At 41.5% G+C, this 22553-nt stretch overlaps 1 protein-coding gene, 1 long non-coding RNA gene and 1 pseudogene across 2 annotated transcripts in view; 2 read left to right on the top strand and 1 right to left on the bottom strand.

Annotated features, from left to right (window-relative positions):
• The window catches only part of LOC110346558 (uncharacterized), a 51406-nt gene extending 31406 nt beyond the window's left edge, over positions 1 to 20000 (bottom strand). Inside the window, exon 1 of the long non-coding RNA XR_002390667.2 lies at positions 19848 to 20000. This is a non-coding gene — a long non-coding RNA (uncharacterized LOC110346558). The remainder of the gene's footprint in view (positions 1 to 19847) is intronic.
• On the top strand, positions 70 to 13272 carry LOC101706480 (PC4 and SFRS1-interacting protein pseudogene; annotated as a pseudogene).
• Positions 19537 to 22206, top strand: Calhm6 (calcium homeostasis modulator family member 6). The gene is made up of 2 exons (XM_004869069.4): positions 19537 to 20333; positions 20972 to 22206. Exons 1-2 carry the CDS (start codon positions 19815 to 19817, stop codon positions 21392 to 21394), a joined length of 942 nt encoding a protein of 313 aa, XP_004869126.2. The 5' UTR covers positions 19537 to 19814; the 3' UTR covers positions 21395 to 22206.
• Positions 22207 to 22553: the final 347 nt, after the last annotated feature.

The following is a 22553-nucleotide window of genomic DNA, read 5'->3' as shown; positions in this document are numbered from 1 at the left end:
CTCCTCTGCCATGATGTATCTGCCTTGGAGCCAGCTGACCATGAACTGAATCTCTTGAAACTGTGAGCCAAATTCTTTCCATTCAGTTGTGGGTGTCAGGTATGTGTCCCACTGACAAAGCTGGAGCTGATGATCTCATATATCTCCATGTTTTGTTTTTTTTGCTTCAATTCTTTTATTAGCACATTTTAGGTATGCAATACATTTACATTTATCATTGAGTGCTTATACCTGTACATGATGTATCTTGGTTCTTATTTCATCCGTGCGCCTTTCCTCCCCTCCACCCTTCCCTATTTATATAGACTTTGTTTCCATTTTTTTCTTTTCTCATAATTTTTCCTTTCCCTTCTTTCCTTTCCCCTTCCCCTCCCACTTCCCCTGCCCGTTTGGACCTTTTCTTCCTGTTTCAAATTATCAATTATTTGTTTTAATCCTTATTTACACTTTCAGTTTCTCACACTAGAGAAAACTATTCGGTATTTACACGTGTGTCCTATTTATATCACTTAAGGGTATGGCCTCGATATGCAACCATTTAGCTATAAATGTTTCTAGTTTCTCATTCTTTATGGCTGAGTAGTACTCCATTTTATACAAAAACCATTTATCCAGTTTCCAGTTGATGAGCACTTGGGCTCTTTCCACGCTTTAGCTATTACGAACTGTGTCACTATAAACATGAGTGCACATATATGCTGTGGTATGATTCTTTCAATTCTTTGGGGAAGATACCCAGCAGAGGAATAGCTGGGTCAAATGGGACCTCTAGCCCTAGTTCTTTGAGGTATCTCCATATTGATCTCCACAGTGGTTCCACCAGTCTGCACCCCCACCAACAATGGAGAAAGGTTCTTTTCTCCACACTCCTGCCAGCATTTGTTATTGGTTGATTTCTTGATAGCAGCCATTCTGTCTGGGGTGAGGTGGAATCTCAGTGTTGTTTTCATCTGCATCTCTCAAATGACCAGTGATGTCGAATATTTTTTCATATATTTATTTGCTGCTTTTACTTCTTTGTCTGAGAAATGTCTGTTCATTTCAGATTCCTATTTTTGAATTGGGTCCTTGAATTTGGGGGGTCTGATTTTTTTCAGTTCTTTATGTATTCTAGATAGTAGTCCTTTGCCTGAGGTACAGCTGCTAAAACTTTTTTCCCACATTGTAGTTTGTCTCTTAGCTCTATTGGTGGTTTCTCTTGCAGTGCAGAAGCTTTTTAATGAGATGAGCTCCCACTTGTTGATTCTTTCTGCTAGTTCCCATGCTACTGAGGTTTTGTTCATAAAGTCTTTTCCTATGCCAATGTCTTCAAGAGTTCTACCTAACTTACCCTCCAGTAAGTTTAGTATTTCTGATTTAATGTTTAGATCTTTAATCGACTTCAATCTTAGTTTAGTGCATAGTGATAAATATGGGTCTAGTTTTAATCTTTGGCAGGTTGAAATCCAATTTTTCCAACACCTTTTATTAAATAGGCTATCTTTCTTCCAATGAAGGTGGTTGGCTCCTTTGTCAAAGTTGAGGTGGCTGAGTATGTCTGGAGTTGTTTCTGCATCTTCTAATCTATTCCACTGATCCTCCAGTCTGTTTCTTGGCAAGTACCATGCTGTTTTTTTAATCACAGTAGCTCTGTAGTATAGTTTCAAGTTGGGGATTGTGATACCCCCAGCCATGTCTCTGTTGCTTAGAATTGCTTTTGCTATTCTAGGTCTCTTCTGGTTCCAAATGCATTTTTGGATTGTTTTGTCTAGTTCTGTGAAGCATATTGTTGGAATTTCAATTGACATTGCATTAAATCTATATAGCAATTTTGGAAGTATGGCCACTTTCACTATGTTGATTCTTCCTACCGAGGAGCAAGGGATATCTTTCCATTTTCTTATATCCTCCTCGATCTGTTTTTTCAGAGTGCTGTAGTTTTCAGCGTAGAGGTCTTTTGCTTTCTTTGTTAGATTGATTCCTAGATATTTCATTTTGTTGGATGCTATTGTAAAAGGAATTGTTTCCCTAATTTCTCTCTTAGTCTGCTCTTTGTGTATAAGAAGGCTGCTTTTTGAGTGTTGACCTTGTATCCAGATACTCTGCTGAATCTGTCAATTAAGTCTAGAAGTCTTTTGGCAGAATTTTTTGGGTCTTCTATGTAAAGTAATCATATGGTCAGCAAATAATGACAGTTTCATTTCTTCCTTTCCTATCTTTATTCCTTTTATTTCCTTCTCCTTTCTAATTGCTGTGGCTAATGTTTCCAGAACTATATTGAACAGGAGTGGTGATAGTGGGCATCCTTGTCTTGTTCCTGATTTTAGTGTGAAAGTTTTCAGTTTTTGACCATTTAGTATGATGTTGGCTGTTGTTTTTTCATAGATAGCCTTAATCAGGTTGAGAAGACTTTCTATTCCAATTTTCTGAAGGCTTTTTTTTTTTTATCATGAATGGGTGTTGGATTTTGTCAAATGCTTTTTCTGCATCTATTGAGATGATCATATGGTTTTTGTCCTTGGCTCTGTTAATATAGTGTATTACATTTATTGATTTACATATATTGAACCATCCTTGCATCCCCAGGATAAATCCAACTTGGTCAGGGTGTATGATCTTCTTGATGACCCTCTGTATTCTGTTTGCCAGTATCTTTTTGAGGATTTTTGCATCTATGTTCATTTGGGAGATTGGCCTGTAGTTCTCTTTTTGGGTTGGGTCTTTCCCTGGTTTTGGAATCAAAGTAACACTTGCTTCCAGGAATGAATTTGGAAGTATTGCTTCTCTTTCAATTTCCTTGATGAGTTTAAAGAGTAATGGTGATAGTTCTTCTTTAAATGTCTTGTAGAATTCAGCAGTGAAGCCATCAGAACCTGGGCTTTTCTTTTTTGGTAAATTTTTTATTACATTTTCAATTTCACTCATTGTAATTGGGGTGTTTAGAATTTCTATATCTTCATTTAACTTTGGCAATTCATATATATCTAGGAATGTGTCCATTTCTTCTGTGTTTTCCATTTTATTACAATACAGGTTCTCAAAGTAGGTATTGATGATCCTCTGGATTTCTGCTGGGTCTGTTGTGACTTCACCTTTTTTGTTCTTTTTTCTTTAATGTGGATGTCAATTCTTTTTTAAATTTTATTTTCTCGGTACATTTTAGGGGTACAATATAATGACATTCATCATTGGAAATTTGCACCTTTCAACTTGTCAAAGATTAAAACTAGACCTATATCTCTCACCATGCACCTTTTTCATTCTTAATTGCATGGATTTGAGCCTTTTCTTTCCTTTTTTTGATAAGGTTGGCTAAAGGTTTATCGAACCCACTCTGATTCATTCATTTTTTTTGTATCATTCTCTTAGTCTCCATTGCATTGATTTCTGCTCTGATCTTTGTAATTTCCTCTTTTGTATGAGCTTTGGGTTTATTATGCTCTTCTTCTTCTAGGAGCTTGAGGTTCTGCATCATGTTATTTATTTGAGTTCTCTCTGTTTTCCTAATATGGGCATTCACTGCTACGAATTTCCCTCATAGAACTGCTTTCATTATGTCCCATAGATTCTTGTATGTTGTACTGGCATTATCATTTACTTGTAGAAACTGTATAATTTCTTCTTTAATTTTCTCTGTGACCCATTGGTTGTTCAGGAGGGTATTATTCAATTTCCATGTGTTTGTGGGGGTTTTGCAGTTTCTTATGTTATTGATCCCCAATTTTATTGCACTATGGTCTGATAATATACAGGGGTAACTTCAGTTCTTTTACATTTACTTAGACATGTCCTATGAGCTAGCATGTGGTCTATTTTGGAGAATGACCCATGTGCAGCCGGAAAGAATGTGTATTTTGATTTTATGGGGTGGAACACTCTGTAAACATCTATTAAGTCCATTTGTTCAATAGCTTGGTTCAGTTCTAGAATTTTGTTGTTAATTTTTTGTCTAGATGATCTATTTGTGATAATGGGGTATTGAGATCCCTCACTACAATTGTATTAGTACTTATTTGGTTTTTCATGTCCATTAATATTTGTTTTTTATAGTTGGGGGAATTCGTATTTGGTGAATATATATTTAGGATTGTCATCTCTTCCTCTTGGATTGTTCCCTTCACAAGGATGTAGTGACCATCTTTGTCTCTCTTAATTAGTTTTGGTTTGAAATCTACTTTGTCAGCAAATAAGATTGCTACGTCTGCTTTTTTCTGGGTTCCTGTGGCATGGAGAACTGTTTTCCATCCTTTTACTTTCAGTCTATGAATTTCTTTTTGAGTTAGGTGTATTTCTTGTATACAGCATATTGCTGGGTTTTGTTTCTTCTTCCATTCTGCCAGTCTATTTCTTTTGATTGGTGAATGGAGGCCATTAACATTGATGGTTATAATTGATAGATACTGACTCATCCTTGACATGATGTTTTACTGTTGTTGGCTCTTTTATTTCTTATTTTTCCCCCTTTCCCTTTAGTGTCTTACCTTGCCTGGTAGCTTCCTTCTTTTGGGCCTCATGGAGTTGTGAGCTCCATTGTCTTTTTTCTAGGATATTGTTTAGAATTGTTTGGAGTGCTGGATTGGTGTTCATGAAATTTCTCAGGTGTTCTTTGTCGTGGAAGTATCTAATTTCCCCATTGATTTTTGAAAGATAATTTTGCAGGATATAACAGTCTAGGTTGGAAGTTATTTTCTTTTAGGGCTTGAAATACTTCGCTCCAGGCTCTCCTTTACTTGAGGGCTTGTGTTGAGAAGTCTGTTGTGATTCTGATGGGCTTTCCTTTATTGGTGATTTGTTCTTTTCTCAACCTGCTTGTAGGATGTTGTTCTTCTGTTGGGTTTCTGGGATCTTGACTATTATATGTCTAGGTGTAGGTTTTTTTTTTTTTGAACGTGGCTAGTTGCAGTTCTATGTATCTCACTTATCTGTATGTCTAATTCTCTACCTCTGTCTGGGGAGTTTTCATAGATTATGTCTCTGAACATTTTTTTTTATGTCAGTTGTACTTTCTCCTGTTTTTTGTGGACTATCAGTCTTATGTTATTCTTCTTTTCATCTCCTAGCAGCTGCTGGATTGATTTCTCGTGGTCCCTATTTTTAAGAAATCTCTGTTTTCATGGTCATTAACCGCAATCCTGTCTTCTATATCTGATAGTCTATCTTCACATTCCCTTAATCTGCTGTGCATACTTTCAGTGGAGTTTTTAATCTCCTGGATATCTGTTTGAATCTGTTTCATGGATTACATTTCTTTCTTATGTTGGGCGATCATGGTTTCTATTTCTTTCTTATGCTGGGCATTCATGGTTTCCAGCATGATTCTGAGCTCATCTATTATTTTTATCTGTTTCTGTTCTAGAGCCTCTAATCGTGTCTTTCACTCTGCTCACCATCTCTGTAGTTATCTGGGAAATTATTTCTGCTTTGAATTTTTCTAGAGCCTCATTCATCTGTTTTGTTCCTTCCTGTGCTATCAGTTCAGGGTGTCCAGGTGGTTGATTTTATCACTTTTCCACCTCGTTTTCCCCAGAATTTGCCTTTTGTGGGGTGGAAGTCTGAGTTTGTGTCTTGATTAAATGTCTTCTCATTTTTGTTCTTGCTATTGTCCTTGGTTTAATTCCTGGGTTGATATTTTGAAATTGCTTATTGTAAGTATCTTTGTTGCTTGTAGTTAGAACCCTTATGGAATGATTGCTTCTCAGAGGTGTCTCCCAGATATAGCTGGTCGTTAGGTTTTGAGTCTCTAATGGTTCTGAGGCTATCTCATTTTCATTATACCAGGAATGACAACTGATTAGATCAATCCCAACACTGTAGCCCAAGTGATACAATCAACAACACCATACCATCATTTACATCTTAGACAATGACAATTTGTGGTAGTTATTAATCTATCACCTTGAACTGTAAATTAAATAAAAATCGAGGGCCAACCCAACATATGTTTATAGTGAATAAATTCTTCATAGCAACTTTACCCTTCAGGATGGGGAGTTAGAAGGAGTTGGGTAGGGAGGGATAGGTAGGTAGAAGGATAGGGGAAGGTTAGCAGTGAGGCCAGAGGACACAGTCTAGAGAAAGAAAAAGAAGAAATATGAATTAGGGCCAGAACAGGAACACAAAGGGAGATAAAAAAACAATGTGGGATGGCAAGGGGGAAAGGGGGGGGGGGAGAGAGAGGAAAAATAAAAATTTGAAAAGAGTAGGAAAAAAAATAAGCAAAAAATACTAATAATAATTTTGAAAATAACAAAAGAAAAATGAAGGGCCTCCTTCAGGGTATGTTCCTGCTGTCACAATTGACAATGTGGGGAGCAGTGTGCAGATATAAGTCAATGAATTTTAGCAAGCCAGTTGCAGACCTGTGAAATTCAGGCAGATTTCTGGCTGCAAGTCCCAAGTTGAGTTCCCTGTCCTCTTGCAGGGTTGAACTCTGCAAGGCTCTACTGCAGGTTCTAGCTGCCCTTCCCCTGAAGATAGTCCAGGTTCCGATGGGAAGTGATGATCCCTCCAACTTACCAAGCACGGTGGTCTGTTGTGGCTTTTTTGCAGAGATTGTCTTCACTTTTTCACTGGGCTTTAGTTTTCATCAAGTAGCCTGAGATAGGGCCTCTGTCTGTTGTTCACTTTTGCAGCTCAGAACAATGGCCTTTATGTCCTCCTGTGCCTCTGTAGTGTGGAGAACCAGGTAGCGGCACAGCCAGGCCAGAGGCGGGGTGGGCGGTGGGGGTTGCAGGCACCCCCATGGCTAAGCTGCTTGCCGGTTGGCATGTTGAGGTGTTCTCACCGTCTAGCTGGTCGCAGGTGGGTGTGGAGAGCCAGATGGAGTAAGGCTCCAGACAGCTGGGGGCCTCCCAGCCTGCTCACCTAGCTGCTTGCCGGTGGGCGTGCCAAGGGGTCCTCTGTTTCTCCATGTTATGAAAAATCCTTGAAGTTGTTCTTATACTCCACCATGTCTTTGTCTTTTGCTGCTATAACAGACTGCCACAGGCTAGGTAAATTATAAACCAAATAAGTTTATTTGGTTCACAGTTGAAGGTGCTGGGAAGCTCAAGTTCAAGAGACCACATCTGGTGAAGACCTTCTTGCTGCACCATAACATGGCAGACAGCATCATGTGGTAAGAAGACAAGACACAGAGAGGAAGGTTTCCCCCTTTGATAGCTAACCCACTTGTGAGATAATAACATTCGTCACCTTTTAAAGGATTTACCTCAATACTGTCATAGTGACAGATGAGTTTTAGAGGAGACAGTCAAACCATAGCACCCTGTGTTCCATACATACATTAGGGGAGGCTTTTTCTCTCATTGGAGACTACTGTAGGCAATGGAGAGCCATTAAGGAAGCTTTCTGTAATTGTGTTTGCATTATAGAAGGACAACGATCAGTTCATTTAGAAGATGGATCCAATGGGGAAGAGGTTCGGAGGCCATTTCAGTAGTCAAATTAGGAGATAATTAGCTCTTTGATTAAATTTGGAGAAAGAATATTCAAGGGCAGTCCCATAGGAAAAATGTGTGACCAAAGGAATATATATTTTGGGGAGTATTTATCAGAAAGAATATGATTCAGGGATCTCTAATGATGTATATGTCGCTGAGTCTTACTGTGGAAGTGCATGGATGTCTGCCACGGCTGCCCCCATCACCCTGACTATCCCTTATTAAGCTGGGAAATTGTCGAAACCTTCCAGACAATTCTGTTTCCAGCTAGAAACACTCCACTTAGATTTGGTTTGCCTGGAGTGTTAGATGTGCAACAATGGGTAGTAGAAAATGAACCTGAAAAGGTAGGCTAATCTGTGGAGGGGTCTTTGTCCTTGTCCTCTACTTAATTTAAAAAGAAACAGTGCCAACTAGATAAGCATTTTGCTTAACCCAGTTTATAACTTAGTAACTTCTAACTCAGAAAAGTGAAAGTGCTGCTCCTTCTACATGTCTGTGGAAATTAGTTATTGGAAAGTCCTTGTCATGGGATGCACATTGACTTCAGTTGTGAGTCCCTGTGGAAACACTAATAATTTGGAATGGGCTGTTGAGGCTTTGGTTTAAAGTAGAATATCTTAAGGCATGAGTTTCTTAAAACATTCCAGTCAGCCCAGCACATCCAGATTAAAAGAGAAGTGTTTTTGTATATATTTAGAAATTATTTTCTGAACAAAATGTTTTCAATGATTTGGGCACTTTTTCTTTCAGAGAAATGGAAATAACAGGATACTAAAATAACATTTTTGTCCAGAACCAGAGGCCTCTACTTAAATAAAAAGAAGTTCTTGTTTATTGTCTTTCTTGATTAAACTCCTTCACCCCAGTCCTTGATGATCTAGTCTAGCTTTCCCATTTTATAGTTGCTTTAGGGAAGTTTAAGGTATCACCCAAATCAATATTGCATGCTTTGATTTTTCACTGCTTGTTAGACTAACCCTAGGTGTGTGTGTATGTGTGTGTGGGGAGGGGGAGTAACAGAAAAACAGGAACTAAAAAAGTGATGTGAAGTCATCAGCCATCAAAGCCGCTGCTAGAGTATTCTTTCCCAAACTATTTTCAGATAAACTATAGACTTAAACACTTGAATTGTATTATTTTATTTCATTAAACTTAAAAAGGCTAATATTTTGTTTCCTTAACATCTGATTCATTCTGATTCCTGATTAGATGAGTAGTCAGAGGTTTAGGCCATAAAGAGTACAACAGCTCATTAAACAATGAATCAGCAGTGCCCTCTAGCACATTTCTGAGAACTGAGAGGGGAAGGAGTCTGAAAAAAGAACTAAACTGTGGCGCCTACATGTAATAAATACCCACAGTGAAGATACTCATTAAGTATCACAAACATTTACTAATTAAAAAAAACTTGTGAAATTAAAATATCCTTCATACTGTACAGGACTCTTTTATCTTACTTTAATTCTCACAAACATTGTGCAACATAGGTTGAGACAGCTGGGTAAGCAATGAAGGCAGCGCGCAGTCTGAGAAGAGAGCTCTTCCAGAGAATGAGGGGTACAGAGAAAGGAGGAGTGGATCTCTGGATGCTGCCGTGTAGGAGGAGACAGAAGCTTGGAGAGGAATGTTGCTATAGGCTTGTTAAGAACCACTGCACAGTATTTATTTTTTAACTGCTAACTCGGGGTGTGGAGGATCACTTCAATAATGAGGTCATATGGAATTGAGTTCAAGCAAGAGAGCAGTTTGCCAGCAAAGAACTGCGTGGTACCCTTCAAGAGATTGCCACCCACAAACAAATTGCCCATCTTCTTTTTTGGGACTCATGAGACAGCTTTTTTAGGACCAAAGGATGTATTTCCTTACTCGGAAAATAAGGAAAAGTATGGTAAACCAAATAAACGAAAAGGTTTTAATGAAGGCTTATGGGAGACAGACAACAATCTGAAAGTGAAATTTTCAAGTCAACAGGCATCAACTAAACAGTCAAATGCATCATCTGATATTGAAGTTGAAGTTGAAGAAAAAGAAACTAGTGTTTCAAGGAAGACAGTGATCATGAAGAAAAAGCAAGCAGTGAGGATATGACTAAAGCAGTTGACATAACCACTCCAAAAGCTGCCAGAAGAGGGAGAAAGAGAAAGACAGAAAAAGTAGAAACCGAGGAGGAAGGAGTAGTGACAACAGCAACAGCATCTGTTAATCTAAAAGTGAGTCCTAAGCGAGGATGACCTACAGCTACAGAAGTCAAGATTCCAAAACCAAGAGGCAGACCCAAAATGGTAAAACAGCCTTGCCCTTCAGAGAGTGACATGGTTGCTGAAGAAGACAAAAGTAAGAAAAAAAAACAACCTAAAAAGCAGCCTAAAAAGGATGAAGAGGACCAGAAGGAAGAAGACAAACCAAGGAAAGAACCAGACAAAAAAGAAGGCAAGAAAGAAGTTGAATCAAAAAGAAAAAATTTAGCTAAAACAGGGGTTACATCAACCTCTGATTCTGAAGAAGAGGGAGATGACCAAGAAGGTGAAAAGAAGAGAAAGGGTGGAAGAAACTTCCAGACTGCTCATAGGAGGAATATGCTGAAAGGCCAGCACAAGAAGGAAGCTGCAGACCAAAAATGCAAGCAAGAGGAACAAATGGAAACTAAGCAGCAGAATAAAGATGAAGGAAAGAAGCCAGAAGTTAAGAAAGTGGAGAAATGAGAAACATCAGTGGATTCTCAACTTCAAAGAATACATCCTGAAATTAAAAATTCACTCAAAATCGATAACCTTGATGTGAACAGATGCACTGAGGCCTTGGATGAACTTGCTTCACTTCAGGTCACAATGCAACAAGCTCAGAAACACACACAGATGATTACAACCCTGAAAAAAATATGACAATTCAAAGTTACTCAAGTTATCATGGAAAAGTCTACAATGTTATCCAACAAATTTAGGAACATGTTTTTGGTTGGTGAAGGAGATTCTGTCATCACACAAGTGTTGAATAAATCTCTTGCTGAACAAAGACAGCATGAGGAAGCAAATAAAACCAAAGATCAAGGGAAGAAAGGGCCAAACAAAAAGCTAGAAAAGGAACAAACATGTTCAAAGACTCTAAATGGAGGCTCTGATGCTCAAGACATTAATCAGCCACAACACAATGGAGACAGCAGTGAGGAAAGCAAAGACAGCCATGAGGCTGGCAGCAAGAAAAAGCCATCCAGTGAAGAGAGACTGAAGTATCTCTGAAGGAGTCTACAGTGGATAACTAGGTTGATATATAATACCTGGATTACAAAGAACATTTGAGAAGTTTGTAATAGTTTTCATTTGAAATATTTAGACTGCTGAAAGTTTTAAATTTTTATAAGCATAGGTTTTGATATTTAAAACTTAAGGGAAAAAATCCCTTTATCTTTGTTTAAAAGTTATTAAACATTATTGCTAATTGTACTTGTGCAGTATTAACAGCTATATTACCCAGTAAATGTGAGGTGAAGTCCACTTAGAAAATGGTAAACTGCTTTTCCAGACATGGTTGTAGCATATTTTCAGTTAGTGTGTGTATGTTATTGTATAATTTGTAGAACAAAGCTACATTTTTAAAACTGCTACTTGTATAAATATTTCCCCTTTTCTCAGAAAAAAAATCCTTTTTACATATATATATATATATATGATACCAGGGATTGAACTCAGGACCTTGTGCTTGCCAGGCAGGCATCAGAACCACTGAGCTAAATCCCCGGCCCCCTTTTATAATATTTTAATGTGGACATAAGCTTTTAACTGCTTTGGAGATACCTAGGAGTGTGCTCACAGTGTCATAAAGAAGGATTATTTTAGTTTAGGAAGAACCTGCCAAATGGTCTTCCACATCAGCCACACTATTCTGCACTCTTATCAACAATGACCAATAATCATTTTTCAGGAAGTTCATTCTGATGGGACTGTACGGCAGAAAACACATGCAGAGAGGTGTCCGCACTGAGGGACAGTCCTGAGGCAGAACTAAACAGCATAGAAAACAGAGTGGCTCCTGCTACTGACCCTAAGTTTTCTAGCTTGAAAAACTACTGTCCTTAGCTGACATTGTAATTCTGGAAAAAAATAACTTTGAGGATAAAAGGAGTTCTCTTTTGGGTTTATGCTTACTGCTGGAGGGGCTGAAGATGAAGACCAGTTGTCAGAGCCATGGGAAAGGAGAATAAGGATAAGTTGCCAGCATTTTTGAGTATTATGTGCTAGCCACTATTATAAGAATATTACAGAGATCCACTCATTTAGTCTTCACCACAACCCAATCAAGAAGATGACCTTGTTTTCATTTTACAGATGAGAGAACGGAGGCACAGAGATGTGAACTTGCTTGCCAAGTTCACATGTTTAATTAATGGTGGAACCAAGAGATTACTCGAGTGAATGTGGAAAGGACTGACCCTTAGTGAATACCAGTGTTCATGGCTGGGAGGAGGCAGGGAAGCCTGGGGAGAAGACTTGGGTGAACAGACCTGGAGCTAGGAGGAGAGCCAAGGAGTGTTAATTAATAGCCAAACTCAGATTGGTTAATAAGGCAGGACAGTAGATGTCTGGTACCTCGGGAGGAGGTCAGGTAGAGTGCCAAAGTAAAGTCACAAGTAGTCAAACTCTGAGTCTTAACTACTCAGGCTTGGTTCACTGCTTCCCAGAAAGGAAGCGAAAGCTCTTTAGTGAATTTAAAAATACAACAGAAAAATAATTGCCCTTTCATTGCTTTCTGCAGCTAAATAAAAAATATTCTCTTAAGTACTCAGTTATGTGTGGGTATGGGATGGTGGAGAAATGGGGGAGGCAGTCGAAAAGTTTACTTAACTGAGCTGAGTAAACAGGTGAGAAGCAGCTGAGCTGGATAGAAAGGAGGGCAGGAGGAAGTCGTAGGAGCCTCCTTGCTCTGCCCTCACCTGCAACCCCACCCTTCCCCTCCTGCTTTGTGACTGATGAAAGTGGGTGGGAGTAGCTGCCCAGATGGCTCTTCAGCTGCACCTGGAACCTTCCCCAGGGCTCTGACTTCCTCCTGGTGTTGCCCTGACTCTGAGTAGGCTGTCTACTGTTTGTCACAAGGCTGGCAATTCAAGTTGCCATCTGCTGTTCTGAGCTGTGTAGCATGCTTAGACAGGCATGACCCCTGCAAAATTGCTCGAGTTCTGAGCCAAATAAAATAGGCATACTGCTGCCTTCAGTAAGAGAAGAGAAAATTCAAGTCCTCATTTCATTCACTCATTATTCCTACAAATGTTTATTGAACATCTAGAATAACATAGGTATGGGATATGTGATAGGACCTGAGGCACAGGTGCTAGGTGGGATTAACTGGGATTAATCAAAACTGGGATTAAGTCAGGCCTGATCTTTGACATTATGGGATTTATCGTAACAAAACATAAAGAGCAACATAAGGGGCAAGTAAATGATGATAAAACTGTCCCTCATAATAAGGCAATAAATACATGGTGAAAAAGACAGAGTATGTGGGGGACTGTGAAGAAAGACTGGTCATAGCAGGCTTGACTCCCTGTGCTCACATGCCTGGTTCCCTTTGCCATTAAGGTGCAAGAGAAGGCCACACATCCTTGCAGCTAGCTGGAGCCTCATCATTCTGAACAGGTACTGGTACTCAAAGCAGGGTATTTCCATGATAAAAACCCTAACATATTTGGCATGAGTTTAGCAGTGTATGATAGATAGTATGGAGATGGACAATGGAGGCTAGCGAAATGACTATTCTTGTTACATGGTAGTTGGTGAAACCAGTATCTGTATGAAATTGAAAATATTATGTAGCTAAAGATGTGACTCTATGGGGAAAGACTGAAAAGCCTTCTCTAGTTTATGTTGGTTGCCACTGTTTTGATACAGCTTTGTAAGCTCAAAGAGAACTAACTGGTTGATTTGTGAGCAAATATTAAAAGGATATTTCAGAAAATGGGGCCTTGCAAAGTTGCAAATCCTGACTGACTTTAGACTTCAAACACTAAGACAAACACTGATAAAGCCTTAAAATTCAAAGCTCATAAAAATAAACCCTTGGAAAGATCTATTGCTAACAGTTAGTACCTGGTGCAGCTTCCATTTCCCCTTTCTGAATATTTCTTATGGTTGTCCCAGCCCTGTTCCTCTACTGTGTATCTTTGCAAAGGTCTGATTAGTCTGTCGCTACTAGTTCATAGATCTATCACCCAAGAGGAACCACACGAAAACCGGGGCTGTGAACTCCACACTCTGACCAGTTCGGACTCTTCTCTATGAAGTTTTGTGTTATGTGTGGGGAAGAAGAATGAAACAGAAGGCAAATACTGTAATATCTCCAAGATCACTCCTTTTCTTCTGGCAAATGGAAGGAGTATATGTCCTTTTTCCCTTGCAGTGAGGTGGACCACAGGCTGTGCCAAAGCATTTAATGGCTGCAAGGAGACCCTCCAGTACTCTTCCTGCCGTGGCAATCATGGAGGATGGAACTTACCTAGATTGAGGGAGGCCTAGAGAATTGGTAAGGTACGCTTGTGAGTATGTCTGTGAGGGTGCTTCCAGGGAAGATTTGTGTATGGGTCAGCAAGCGGAGTGGGTAGATCTTCCCTGTATGTTGGCAGCACCATCAAAAGGCTGGGGGACTTGAAGAAACCAAAATATGGAAGGGGGAGCTTCCTGTGCACATGCTTCATCCTCCTTCACATGTGCACTTTTTGCTGATGCTATTACACGTGGACATCAGACTCCAGATTCATTGGTCCTTAAACACAAACTTGTACCAGCAACTCCCTGGGAAGCTTTTAGGCCCTTGGCCTCAGGCTTTCAAGCCTCTGGAGGCCTCAAACTCCTGTGCACATGCGTGTGCACACACACACAACTGAGGCTTCTTGGACCAAGAAGCTACTGGTTTTCATGGCTCTGTAGGCTGTAGACAGCCACTATGGAAGATTCAGCCTCTGCTCCAGTAAGCCAGTCTGATTAATCACCTCCCATGATTTTATACATTCTATTGGTTGTTTCTTTGTAGAAGTCTGACTAATGAATAGCATGAGGAGCACTTGAGTGGGGATAGAGGTGTTAAATTTCAAAGTAGTGTGAAAGACTGGTGCCTAAAGCATACGTTTTGGAAGTGAGGAATAAATGTCTTGTATTAAGCCATCAAGAGTGGGGGTTATTATTGCCACACAACATAGCCTAATCTGTCTAATACAGAAAACCTCCTTGAGGATGTGACATTTAAACTGAAGCTTAAAGGATGAGACAGAACTACCAGAGAGAACAGTGTAGGCCATGGAAGCTTTGTGTGCAAAGAATTTGGGGCAAGAAATGACATATTGTGTAGGTGCTAATGTCATAGAAATAAAAAGTAGAATAATGATTATTCAGAGGCATGGCTGGTTAGAGGGGATGGGGAACAGAGAGAAGTTGGTCAAAGGATGTATAATTATAGTTGGGTAGGAGGAATTCTTTAAAGTGTCCAGCACAGACAAATATATAGAGAAATAAGGTAGATGAATGCTTGTTGAGGGCCTGGGTGTGGGGAGAAGAGGATGGGAGAGCAATGGAAATGGCTTGGGTGCCAGTCAGTCATAACTGTCAAATTGATTGGGTTAAGAGACTCCTGGAGAGGTGATTGCATGGATCATGGGGCACTATACTCACCAGTGGGTTAATCCACTGAATGTGGTGTTAGGAGGTAGGGCCCAGTTGGGTGTAGATCCCTGGGGGTGCACTTTTGGTGCTCTTCCCCTGTGCTCTGCTTCCTGCTTCCTGGCTGCCATGAAGTAAGCAGCTTTACTCCACTATGCCCTTCAACCATGATGTCTCTGTAGTAGAGCCAGCTGATTACGGGCCGAATCTTCTGAAACCTTCTTAAACCTCTCCCCTTAAAGTTGAGTGATGGATATTGTGTCATAGTAATGGAAAAGCTGGCAAATACAACTTAATTGTTATGAAATTTCTTTTTTACGTGATGAAAAGGTTCTAAAATTGTTCTGATAGTTGCATGTGGTGATGGTTTCATATGTTCACTTCTTAGGACATACTAAAAATATTGGCTTGTACACTTTAAATGGGTGAATCTTATGATGCATGAATTATATCTCAATATAGCTGTTTTTTAAAAGTAAAATTAAGATAATAACATGTTCCAGATTTTCAAATACATTACTTACCACAAACAATATATCCACAATTTTTAACCAGTGGGAAGTATTCTCTTTAAGATTAGGAGCACTGTAGAAACGACATTCCAAGGAGGGTCATACCAAAGTGGTCTTTTCATGAGAGCTCCTGAAAATGATGTTTGAGAAGTAGCTCACTGGAAGACATTTTCAGTGAACTTTCAATTTCAGAGAAATTCTCTTTCAAGTTTTTTCTTGCTTTCATTTCTGAGAAATGGTTTGTAGTTTCAAAAACCCAACCCTGACACTGATAATGACAGTGTTGAGAAAAAAGTACTACAAAGAAAACCAAAAAGAACCCATAACCATTGGTTTTCCAGTGTGTTTAACAGGAGAGTCACTCACTTGTTTTTGTTTTTTTTAATTTTATTAACCACTTATTTCTTAAAAGCTGAAGAAAGCTGATCAGTCAGTGTCACTGGAGAAACAGATTTAATATAAAGCATATAAATATATAAGGATCTACAAGGTAGGCTTACAGTGGCCACCCACAGAGTCAGATGTGGAAAAGTGCAAAAGCCCTGTCTGCGTGCAGGAGATCTAAGGATCCAGACAGAAGTCGAAGGCCTGAAGCTCACTGTGGTATCCTATTCGAGTCCATACCAGGAGACCAAAGGGTCTGTGCTGGAAGCCAGGAGATGATGTCCAAAATGAAAATGGAGACTGGAGTGCCTCCGAAGAAACAGAAGGGAGACTTCCTTTTTCTTCCCCTTTTTTATTCCACTCAGGCTTCAAGCCTAATTGTTGGTGTCCCTCACTCCCAGGGTGCCCCTCACTCCCAGGGTGGGTCTTCAGTAAATCCCTTCAGCCACATGCCGAACTATGCTTATCCAATTAGTTAGGTTTTTCTTACTCAAACTGACACAACAGTGCACTATCATGAAAGTGTTAGAATCAAGTTTTCAAAGGTTCTTTTAAATATTACCTTCTATTAAATATGATTTAGTCCAGTCCCAGGAGAATTCAAAAATTTTCTTGACCCCATTAATGTGTTAGCCTATTTCCACTGAGGGCTGAACTTCTGTGCCATGGGTACTGAGGGCTGGACAATTTTAAGTGGACCCAGAACTAGAACAAGTCACCGATCCAGAGGTTGGGGTGGTGGATGCATGATGCTAGATTCAGTGGCAGGTCCTGGGAGAAAATTCAGCCTGGCAGACAGAACCAGAACTCTAAATGTTCATAAAGGTGTATAATAAGGACAGGCTGATCCTCAGTATCTGGGAGATCTGGGGTTGAGGGAGCACAGAAGAAAGCAAACCCAAGAGGTGGTGTTGAGAGACCCAAGCTGAGAGGACAGTGTCTCAGGATGCAGCTCAGTCTGGGATGTTTCTGGGGGTAGAACTGCAGGCAACTTATTCTGGTCTATGAACCCCTTAAACTTGACCTTCCACCTGCAGCTTTATCTTCAGGATGTGACATGTGGCTTTTCACTCTTAATGTTCCCATTACCCTGGCCTTTTGACCAAGCTCATTTGTATTTCAGACTCTTTGTCATTTATACTACATGTCATCTCCTCAAGCTTTCTCAGGACTCTAACATTATCCTATTTTCATTCTCTGCATGATCTTTAGAACTCCCCCTGCCCTATTTTCTAGATCCTCTCAGCTATACGCTCAAGGAGAGCAGGACACCTGGTTGTCTTGTTCCTTTTTTATCCAGCAATACCAGGCACTTTTTATAGATACTGGGATATCCTAGGTGTTTAGAAAATATTTAATGACTGAATGAACAGATGAATTAATAAACATTAACATTTTAATTAATTTAGTTGGAGGAATGGACAGATACAATTTTCTGTAGCTAAAACCATTTGAAACCAAATCCTTGACTAAGTAACAGGAGCCAGAGAAGAAAGTTGTCACCTTTATCAAAGCTTTCTGAAATTAAGAGAATGAAAACAGATACTAGGAGTGATGTAGAGGAGAAGAGGTGGTGGAGGATAAACGATTAGAAGAAGGTGGTAAGCCCTGGCTTGGACACTAGAGGGCAACCAGGATAATGCAAACCACCCTTGCTTTGAGAAATGTGAGAGAATAAACTGTACTTGGGACAGCCAGCTAAATTTTCATTTGGGTTCAGTTAAGGAAGATTTGGATAAAGCCATCTGCACAACAGTTGTATAAATAGTGGAATTTATTCCTGGTAGAGTTGGGAAAGTTTGGAGGGGAAAGAAAACGTCTTAGATATCTTAGAAGAATAGGGTATGGGTGAAGGGTCTAGCAGTAACAGGAAGGGAGATTTGTTTTGAAGATGGAGGTTCACAGAGATAATAGTCATAGCAGAAGTGGCTTACCTCAAATGTGTGACTTGCTGCAAGTTTACAGGGTGACCTGCATTACCTGGTCTAGTCACACAGAACAGGGGCCCAGTTGTCCTGCAAGACAGTTGCCCTCTAAAGCAGCTATGTGTCACTAAGAGGTTTTGTGCTAGGTACTATGCTAGGCCCTGGCAGTTGGAGTGGCAGTAGTTAAAAAGGGAAGTGGGACTGAAAAAAGAATACTGTGCTTCTTGACCCTTCTCTAACAACTCACTTAGTTCTACAGGCTACTCATTCTTCCCAAATAAGCCCTAGTGGATAAGCCCCAGCAGTGGGCAGTTCATCAAGGACTGTCCAGCCAGACTGGGTCTGGACACCTCCTTGTGGGTAGGCAGACAGTTTCTCTTAAAGGAGTAACGGGATGTCAAGTAAATGAATGCAATCCTGGGTCCAAAACTGAGCATTCCTTTGGGTTTCTTATGTATAATGCAGGTATTTTGGGGCTGTTCCCAAAGGTACAGCATAAGAGCACTGGTTAATGACATGATCTGTAGAAAGCTATTCAATGCACTCACCTCTGTCTTGAAAAGTGGGCTTTCATTTCCTTCTTTGACAAATAAGGATGCCTAGCCTTAGAGAAGCTAACTTGTCAAACACAAAAATGTCCCCAGCTTCAAGGCCAGTTTTTTGCAGTACTCCGCACCTCACTTAGTAGCCACAAAGGGTAAGACTCAGTACTGTTAGGAAAAATGGAAAAGGAAGCTCCACAGCCAAGGACAGGTCTTATTAGAGGCCTGAGAGGGACCCATCTGGTTGTAGGGATCAGAAAGGCCACTCCCTTACAGTCTATGGGGTTCTCACAGAGCAGCAGAGAGCTGCTATAACAGGAGTTGCTGTGATGCTGAGGCAGTCAGGGGAGCTGTGCTTACCTATGGGGAGGGGGAGAGCTCCCTCACGGACAGTGATCATTAGGCTGTCACGCTGCCAGCTGCAGCATTATCTGAGGGGCGAAAGCTGAGGTCTCTGGGCCTTGCTCTGGGAAAGGAAAACCTAAGTCCACAAGGCTTAAAGAGGAAGGGGCTGAAGGGGCTGTAGCAGTCTGGTTCCTTCAGGTATCACCAAAGTAGTTTGTGTCAGAGCAATGCTGCCTTGGGAAAACTGAAGATGGAGAAAAGGTGTTGGATGTTTGAATATTTATGAATATTTATTTATTATGTATGAATATTTTTGTTTTAACTAGTGTCTTTTGAGCAACCACATACAATACTCTGCAGACCAACGTGGTGGTCACCGATAAGAATCCTGACTGCACGGACGAATAAAGGAGTCCAATAAATCCAGGCTGATATGGGGTGGGAGATCAGGCAGAGGAGAGGACAGTCCAAGTGAACCAAGCAGGTGGTTCCGTCCAGGTGTATGGCAGACAGGGGCCGAGCATGAGGCAAGTGCTAGAGCTTGACTTGGTTCTGGGCCTTGTTGTGATTGGTCTTATGAAAGAAAAACTAAAAACCGGTCTTTGAATGTTTCCCGTAAACGAGCAGCATTTTTGTAATCGGGAGTTGGCTAAGAAACTTGGGTTGTTGCAACAGAACAATGTCTGGTGTTGTTTTCCAGGTTGGCTCAGTGGGCTCTCGTTCATTGTCAGACGGGAGGAAACAAATAACAACAGGTAGAGCTCCGGGCCTGGGAGAGAAGGGAAACTGGCCCTTCCTTTAGGAAAAGGGGGTGGGTGAGGTCTGTCGAGGACACAAGATTTCTCCCTCAGCCCAAGAAGATTTGGTTGAAATGAGAAAGTGAAACCCCTAGGCCTGAGAAAGCCTCTTCCCTTTTAGAAAACTAATTAGCAGAGTGGAAAAACCTCAGACCCCAGTCTACCCAATCCCTCGGGGAGGCAGGGAAGCAAAGAGGCGCAGGTCTTTGGGCCTCTTTTGGCGCCCTGGGCGGGGAGGAGACATGGACAAGTTTAAGACAGTGCTGGACTTGTACCTCAAGCACCGCAGCGCGCTGGGCTATGGCTTGGTGACTCTGCTGACGGCGGGAGGGGAGAAGATCTTCTCGGCGGTGGTCTTTCAGTGCCCCTGCAGCGCGGCCTGGAACCTGCCCTACGGCCTGGTCTTCCTACTGGTGCCCGCACTCGCGCTCTTCCTGCTGGGCTACGTACTGAGCGCGCGCACCTGGCGCCTGCTCACTGGCTGCTGCGAGCGCGCCCGGGGCTGCGCGCGCCCGCGGGGCGCCCTGGTGTGCGCGCAGCTGAGCGCGGCCGCGGCGCTCGCGCCCCTCACCTGGCTGGCCGCGGCGCTGCTTGGCGGCTCCTTCTACGAGTGCGCGGCTAGCGGGAGCGCGGCGCTCGGGCTCTGGCTGTGCGGAGACCGCGACTCCTCCTGCCCCGCGCAGCTGCCGCTGGTGCCCTGTGGCCAGGCCACGCCGCCCACGGTGCAGGACCTGCTGAAGGAACTCAAGGCGCAGTCGCAGGTGGGCGCGTGCGCCGGGGTGGGGCGAGGTTCCGCGGGCTGAGGTCCTGCGGGGGAGATCGGAGCTCTTCCGCAAACCGCGACACCTGGGAGGAGCGGGAATGGCTCTTGTTTCTAGCGGGCGCCGTGCGCGTACGCCGCTGGGCGCGGAGGGTGCGGCGTGGGAGCACGGTCACCTGTGCGGCCGGGCCCGCCTCCCACGCTGTGTGATTGCGTGCTCTGTACGGGGACACCAGCGTCCTGGGAACGCCGTCCGGCCCAGAGAAAGCAAGTGTTATTACAATTAAATGGGTCTGCCTGTGCTGAAGTTACCACCCACACAGCTCCGGGCCGACCGGGAGCGGCGCAGAGTTCCCGAGTGCACTCTTCTCACCCGAGCTGTGCAAACGCCGCAGTTTGAGTTCTGAGGGGCGACCTAGGGCTCCCTCACCCCGGGCCCTGGACTCAGGCTGAGGCTGTGGCCGACCTCACAAGCAAGTGGTTGTATTGAGGGGATTGCCCCTCACTCTTAAGGAGATGAGACTTTATAGTGTTGCTCGTTTGTCCTAATAACTGTGAATAGTTTAAAGTTTGCCTGAGGATCTTTAAAGCTGTTACTTATAGAATGATTACATTGCTGTTTTGTTGTGTTTTCTTAAGGTGCTAGGCTGGGTCCTGATTGCTGGGGTTATCATCCTCCTCCTGATCTGTACGTCTGTCACCCGATGTCTGTCACCCATTAGTTATCTACAGCTGAAATTCTGGAAAATCTACTCGGAAAAGGAGCAGCAGATCCTTAAAAGTCAAGCCACAGAGCACGCAACTGAATTGACAAAAGAGAATATTAAATGTTTCTTCGAGGGCTCCCGTCCGAACGAGTACAGCACCCCGAGCATTAAGGACTGGCAGCAGATTTCATCACTGTACACTTTCAATCCTAAGGACCAGTACTACAGCATTTTGCACAAGTATGTGAATAGAAAAGAGAAGAGTAACAGCATCAGATCTGTTGAAGGAGATTCCGTGATTCCCGTCCTTGGCTTTGTAGATTCCTCTGGGATCAGTAGTGCACCAGAGTTGTAACTAAACAAATAGGAAAAAAATTCTTTTAAAATAATACTTCATTTTAAAAAATGGATAGTATGACTGCTTTTTGTCCTTCTAAATTGTGGGATTTCATATCTGAAACTGAAATATAAAGCTTAGCCTCTTTATTATATTACTTAACAAGTAAACAAAACCAAGGGAAAATGAAGCCCGAAAAGTGGCCGCAAAGCCTGGGGACAACTGCACTAGAATTCTTATATCCTTATTTTGGAGTCCTCACATAACACAACTTTTATAATGCTACTTTCAAATAAAAGACTTTAGTATCAAAGCAGTAAAAGAGCAATTGAACTTTAGACCTTTCCTATAGATTATCTGATGTTAATTTCAAACTCACATTCTAACCTGTAACCACAGCTCATTAAGTACCTAAAAACTTCTGCATTTTAGCCCACTCTGTGCCATAATGGAAACACATTAAACTGCCAGTCACGCTTTTTTGTGGCCATTCAAATATTGCATATTCTGGCTATAATATGGTTACTATACAAAAATTAATCATGAAAAGGAAGATAATTTTTAAAAATACAAAAATGGAGTAGTTTAGGACAGCCATAGACAATAACTTTTGGTTTTAGTTTGTGAGATTGGAGGAGACATTTTAAAGCTATTTCTTATGGTAAATGTAAAATATTCTGAAAGGATAGTGTTATGGACCCGCCATTCAATCTGTATGCAGCTTCAATAGAGTATGGAAGTCAGATAAGACTGGAGCTATACAAATAATTGCAAGTGTAAACATTATGTACTACGAATAAATACTAATAAATTATTTTAAAATTTTAAAACTGCAAATTGTGATCTGATTGGCATTAAAGAAGGGGAAGGAATTGGGGAAATTAGTGAGAAGCTGAAATCTGTAGAGTAAGGAGTAGAACAAAGGCTCTGAAGTGAGAACAGTTTTAGTAAGACTGACCATTAGAGGCCGCTGGGTAAATGAGGACTGGACAGCTAACACAATGCCACTAATGAAAGGCTGGTGCTAAGAGCTTTATTTTTATCCTGTCAGGTTTAGAGGGATTAGCCTGCTTTTTTTTTTTTTTTTTTAAGGAAAAAAGGAATGGCAGGAAACAGCCAGAATGGAGCTGGAGAGACTAATCTGGAGGCCACTGCAGGGGAAATAGGTGGGCGCAGA

The sequence above is a fragment of the Heterocephalus glaber genome, unplaced genomic scaffold (genome assembly GCF_053883595.1).
Source record: "Heterocephalus glaber isolate CG9 unplaced genomic scaffold, H.glaber_assembly_v1.0 deba00000896, whole genome shotgun sequence".
Lineage (NCBI taxonomy): Eukaryota > Metazoa > Chordata > Mammalia > Rodentia > Bathyergidae > Heterocephalus > Heterocephalus glaber.
Note: the sequence above shows the minus strand (reverse complement) of the source record. Positions and strands in the feature narration are given on the sequence as shown.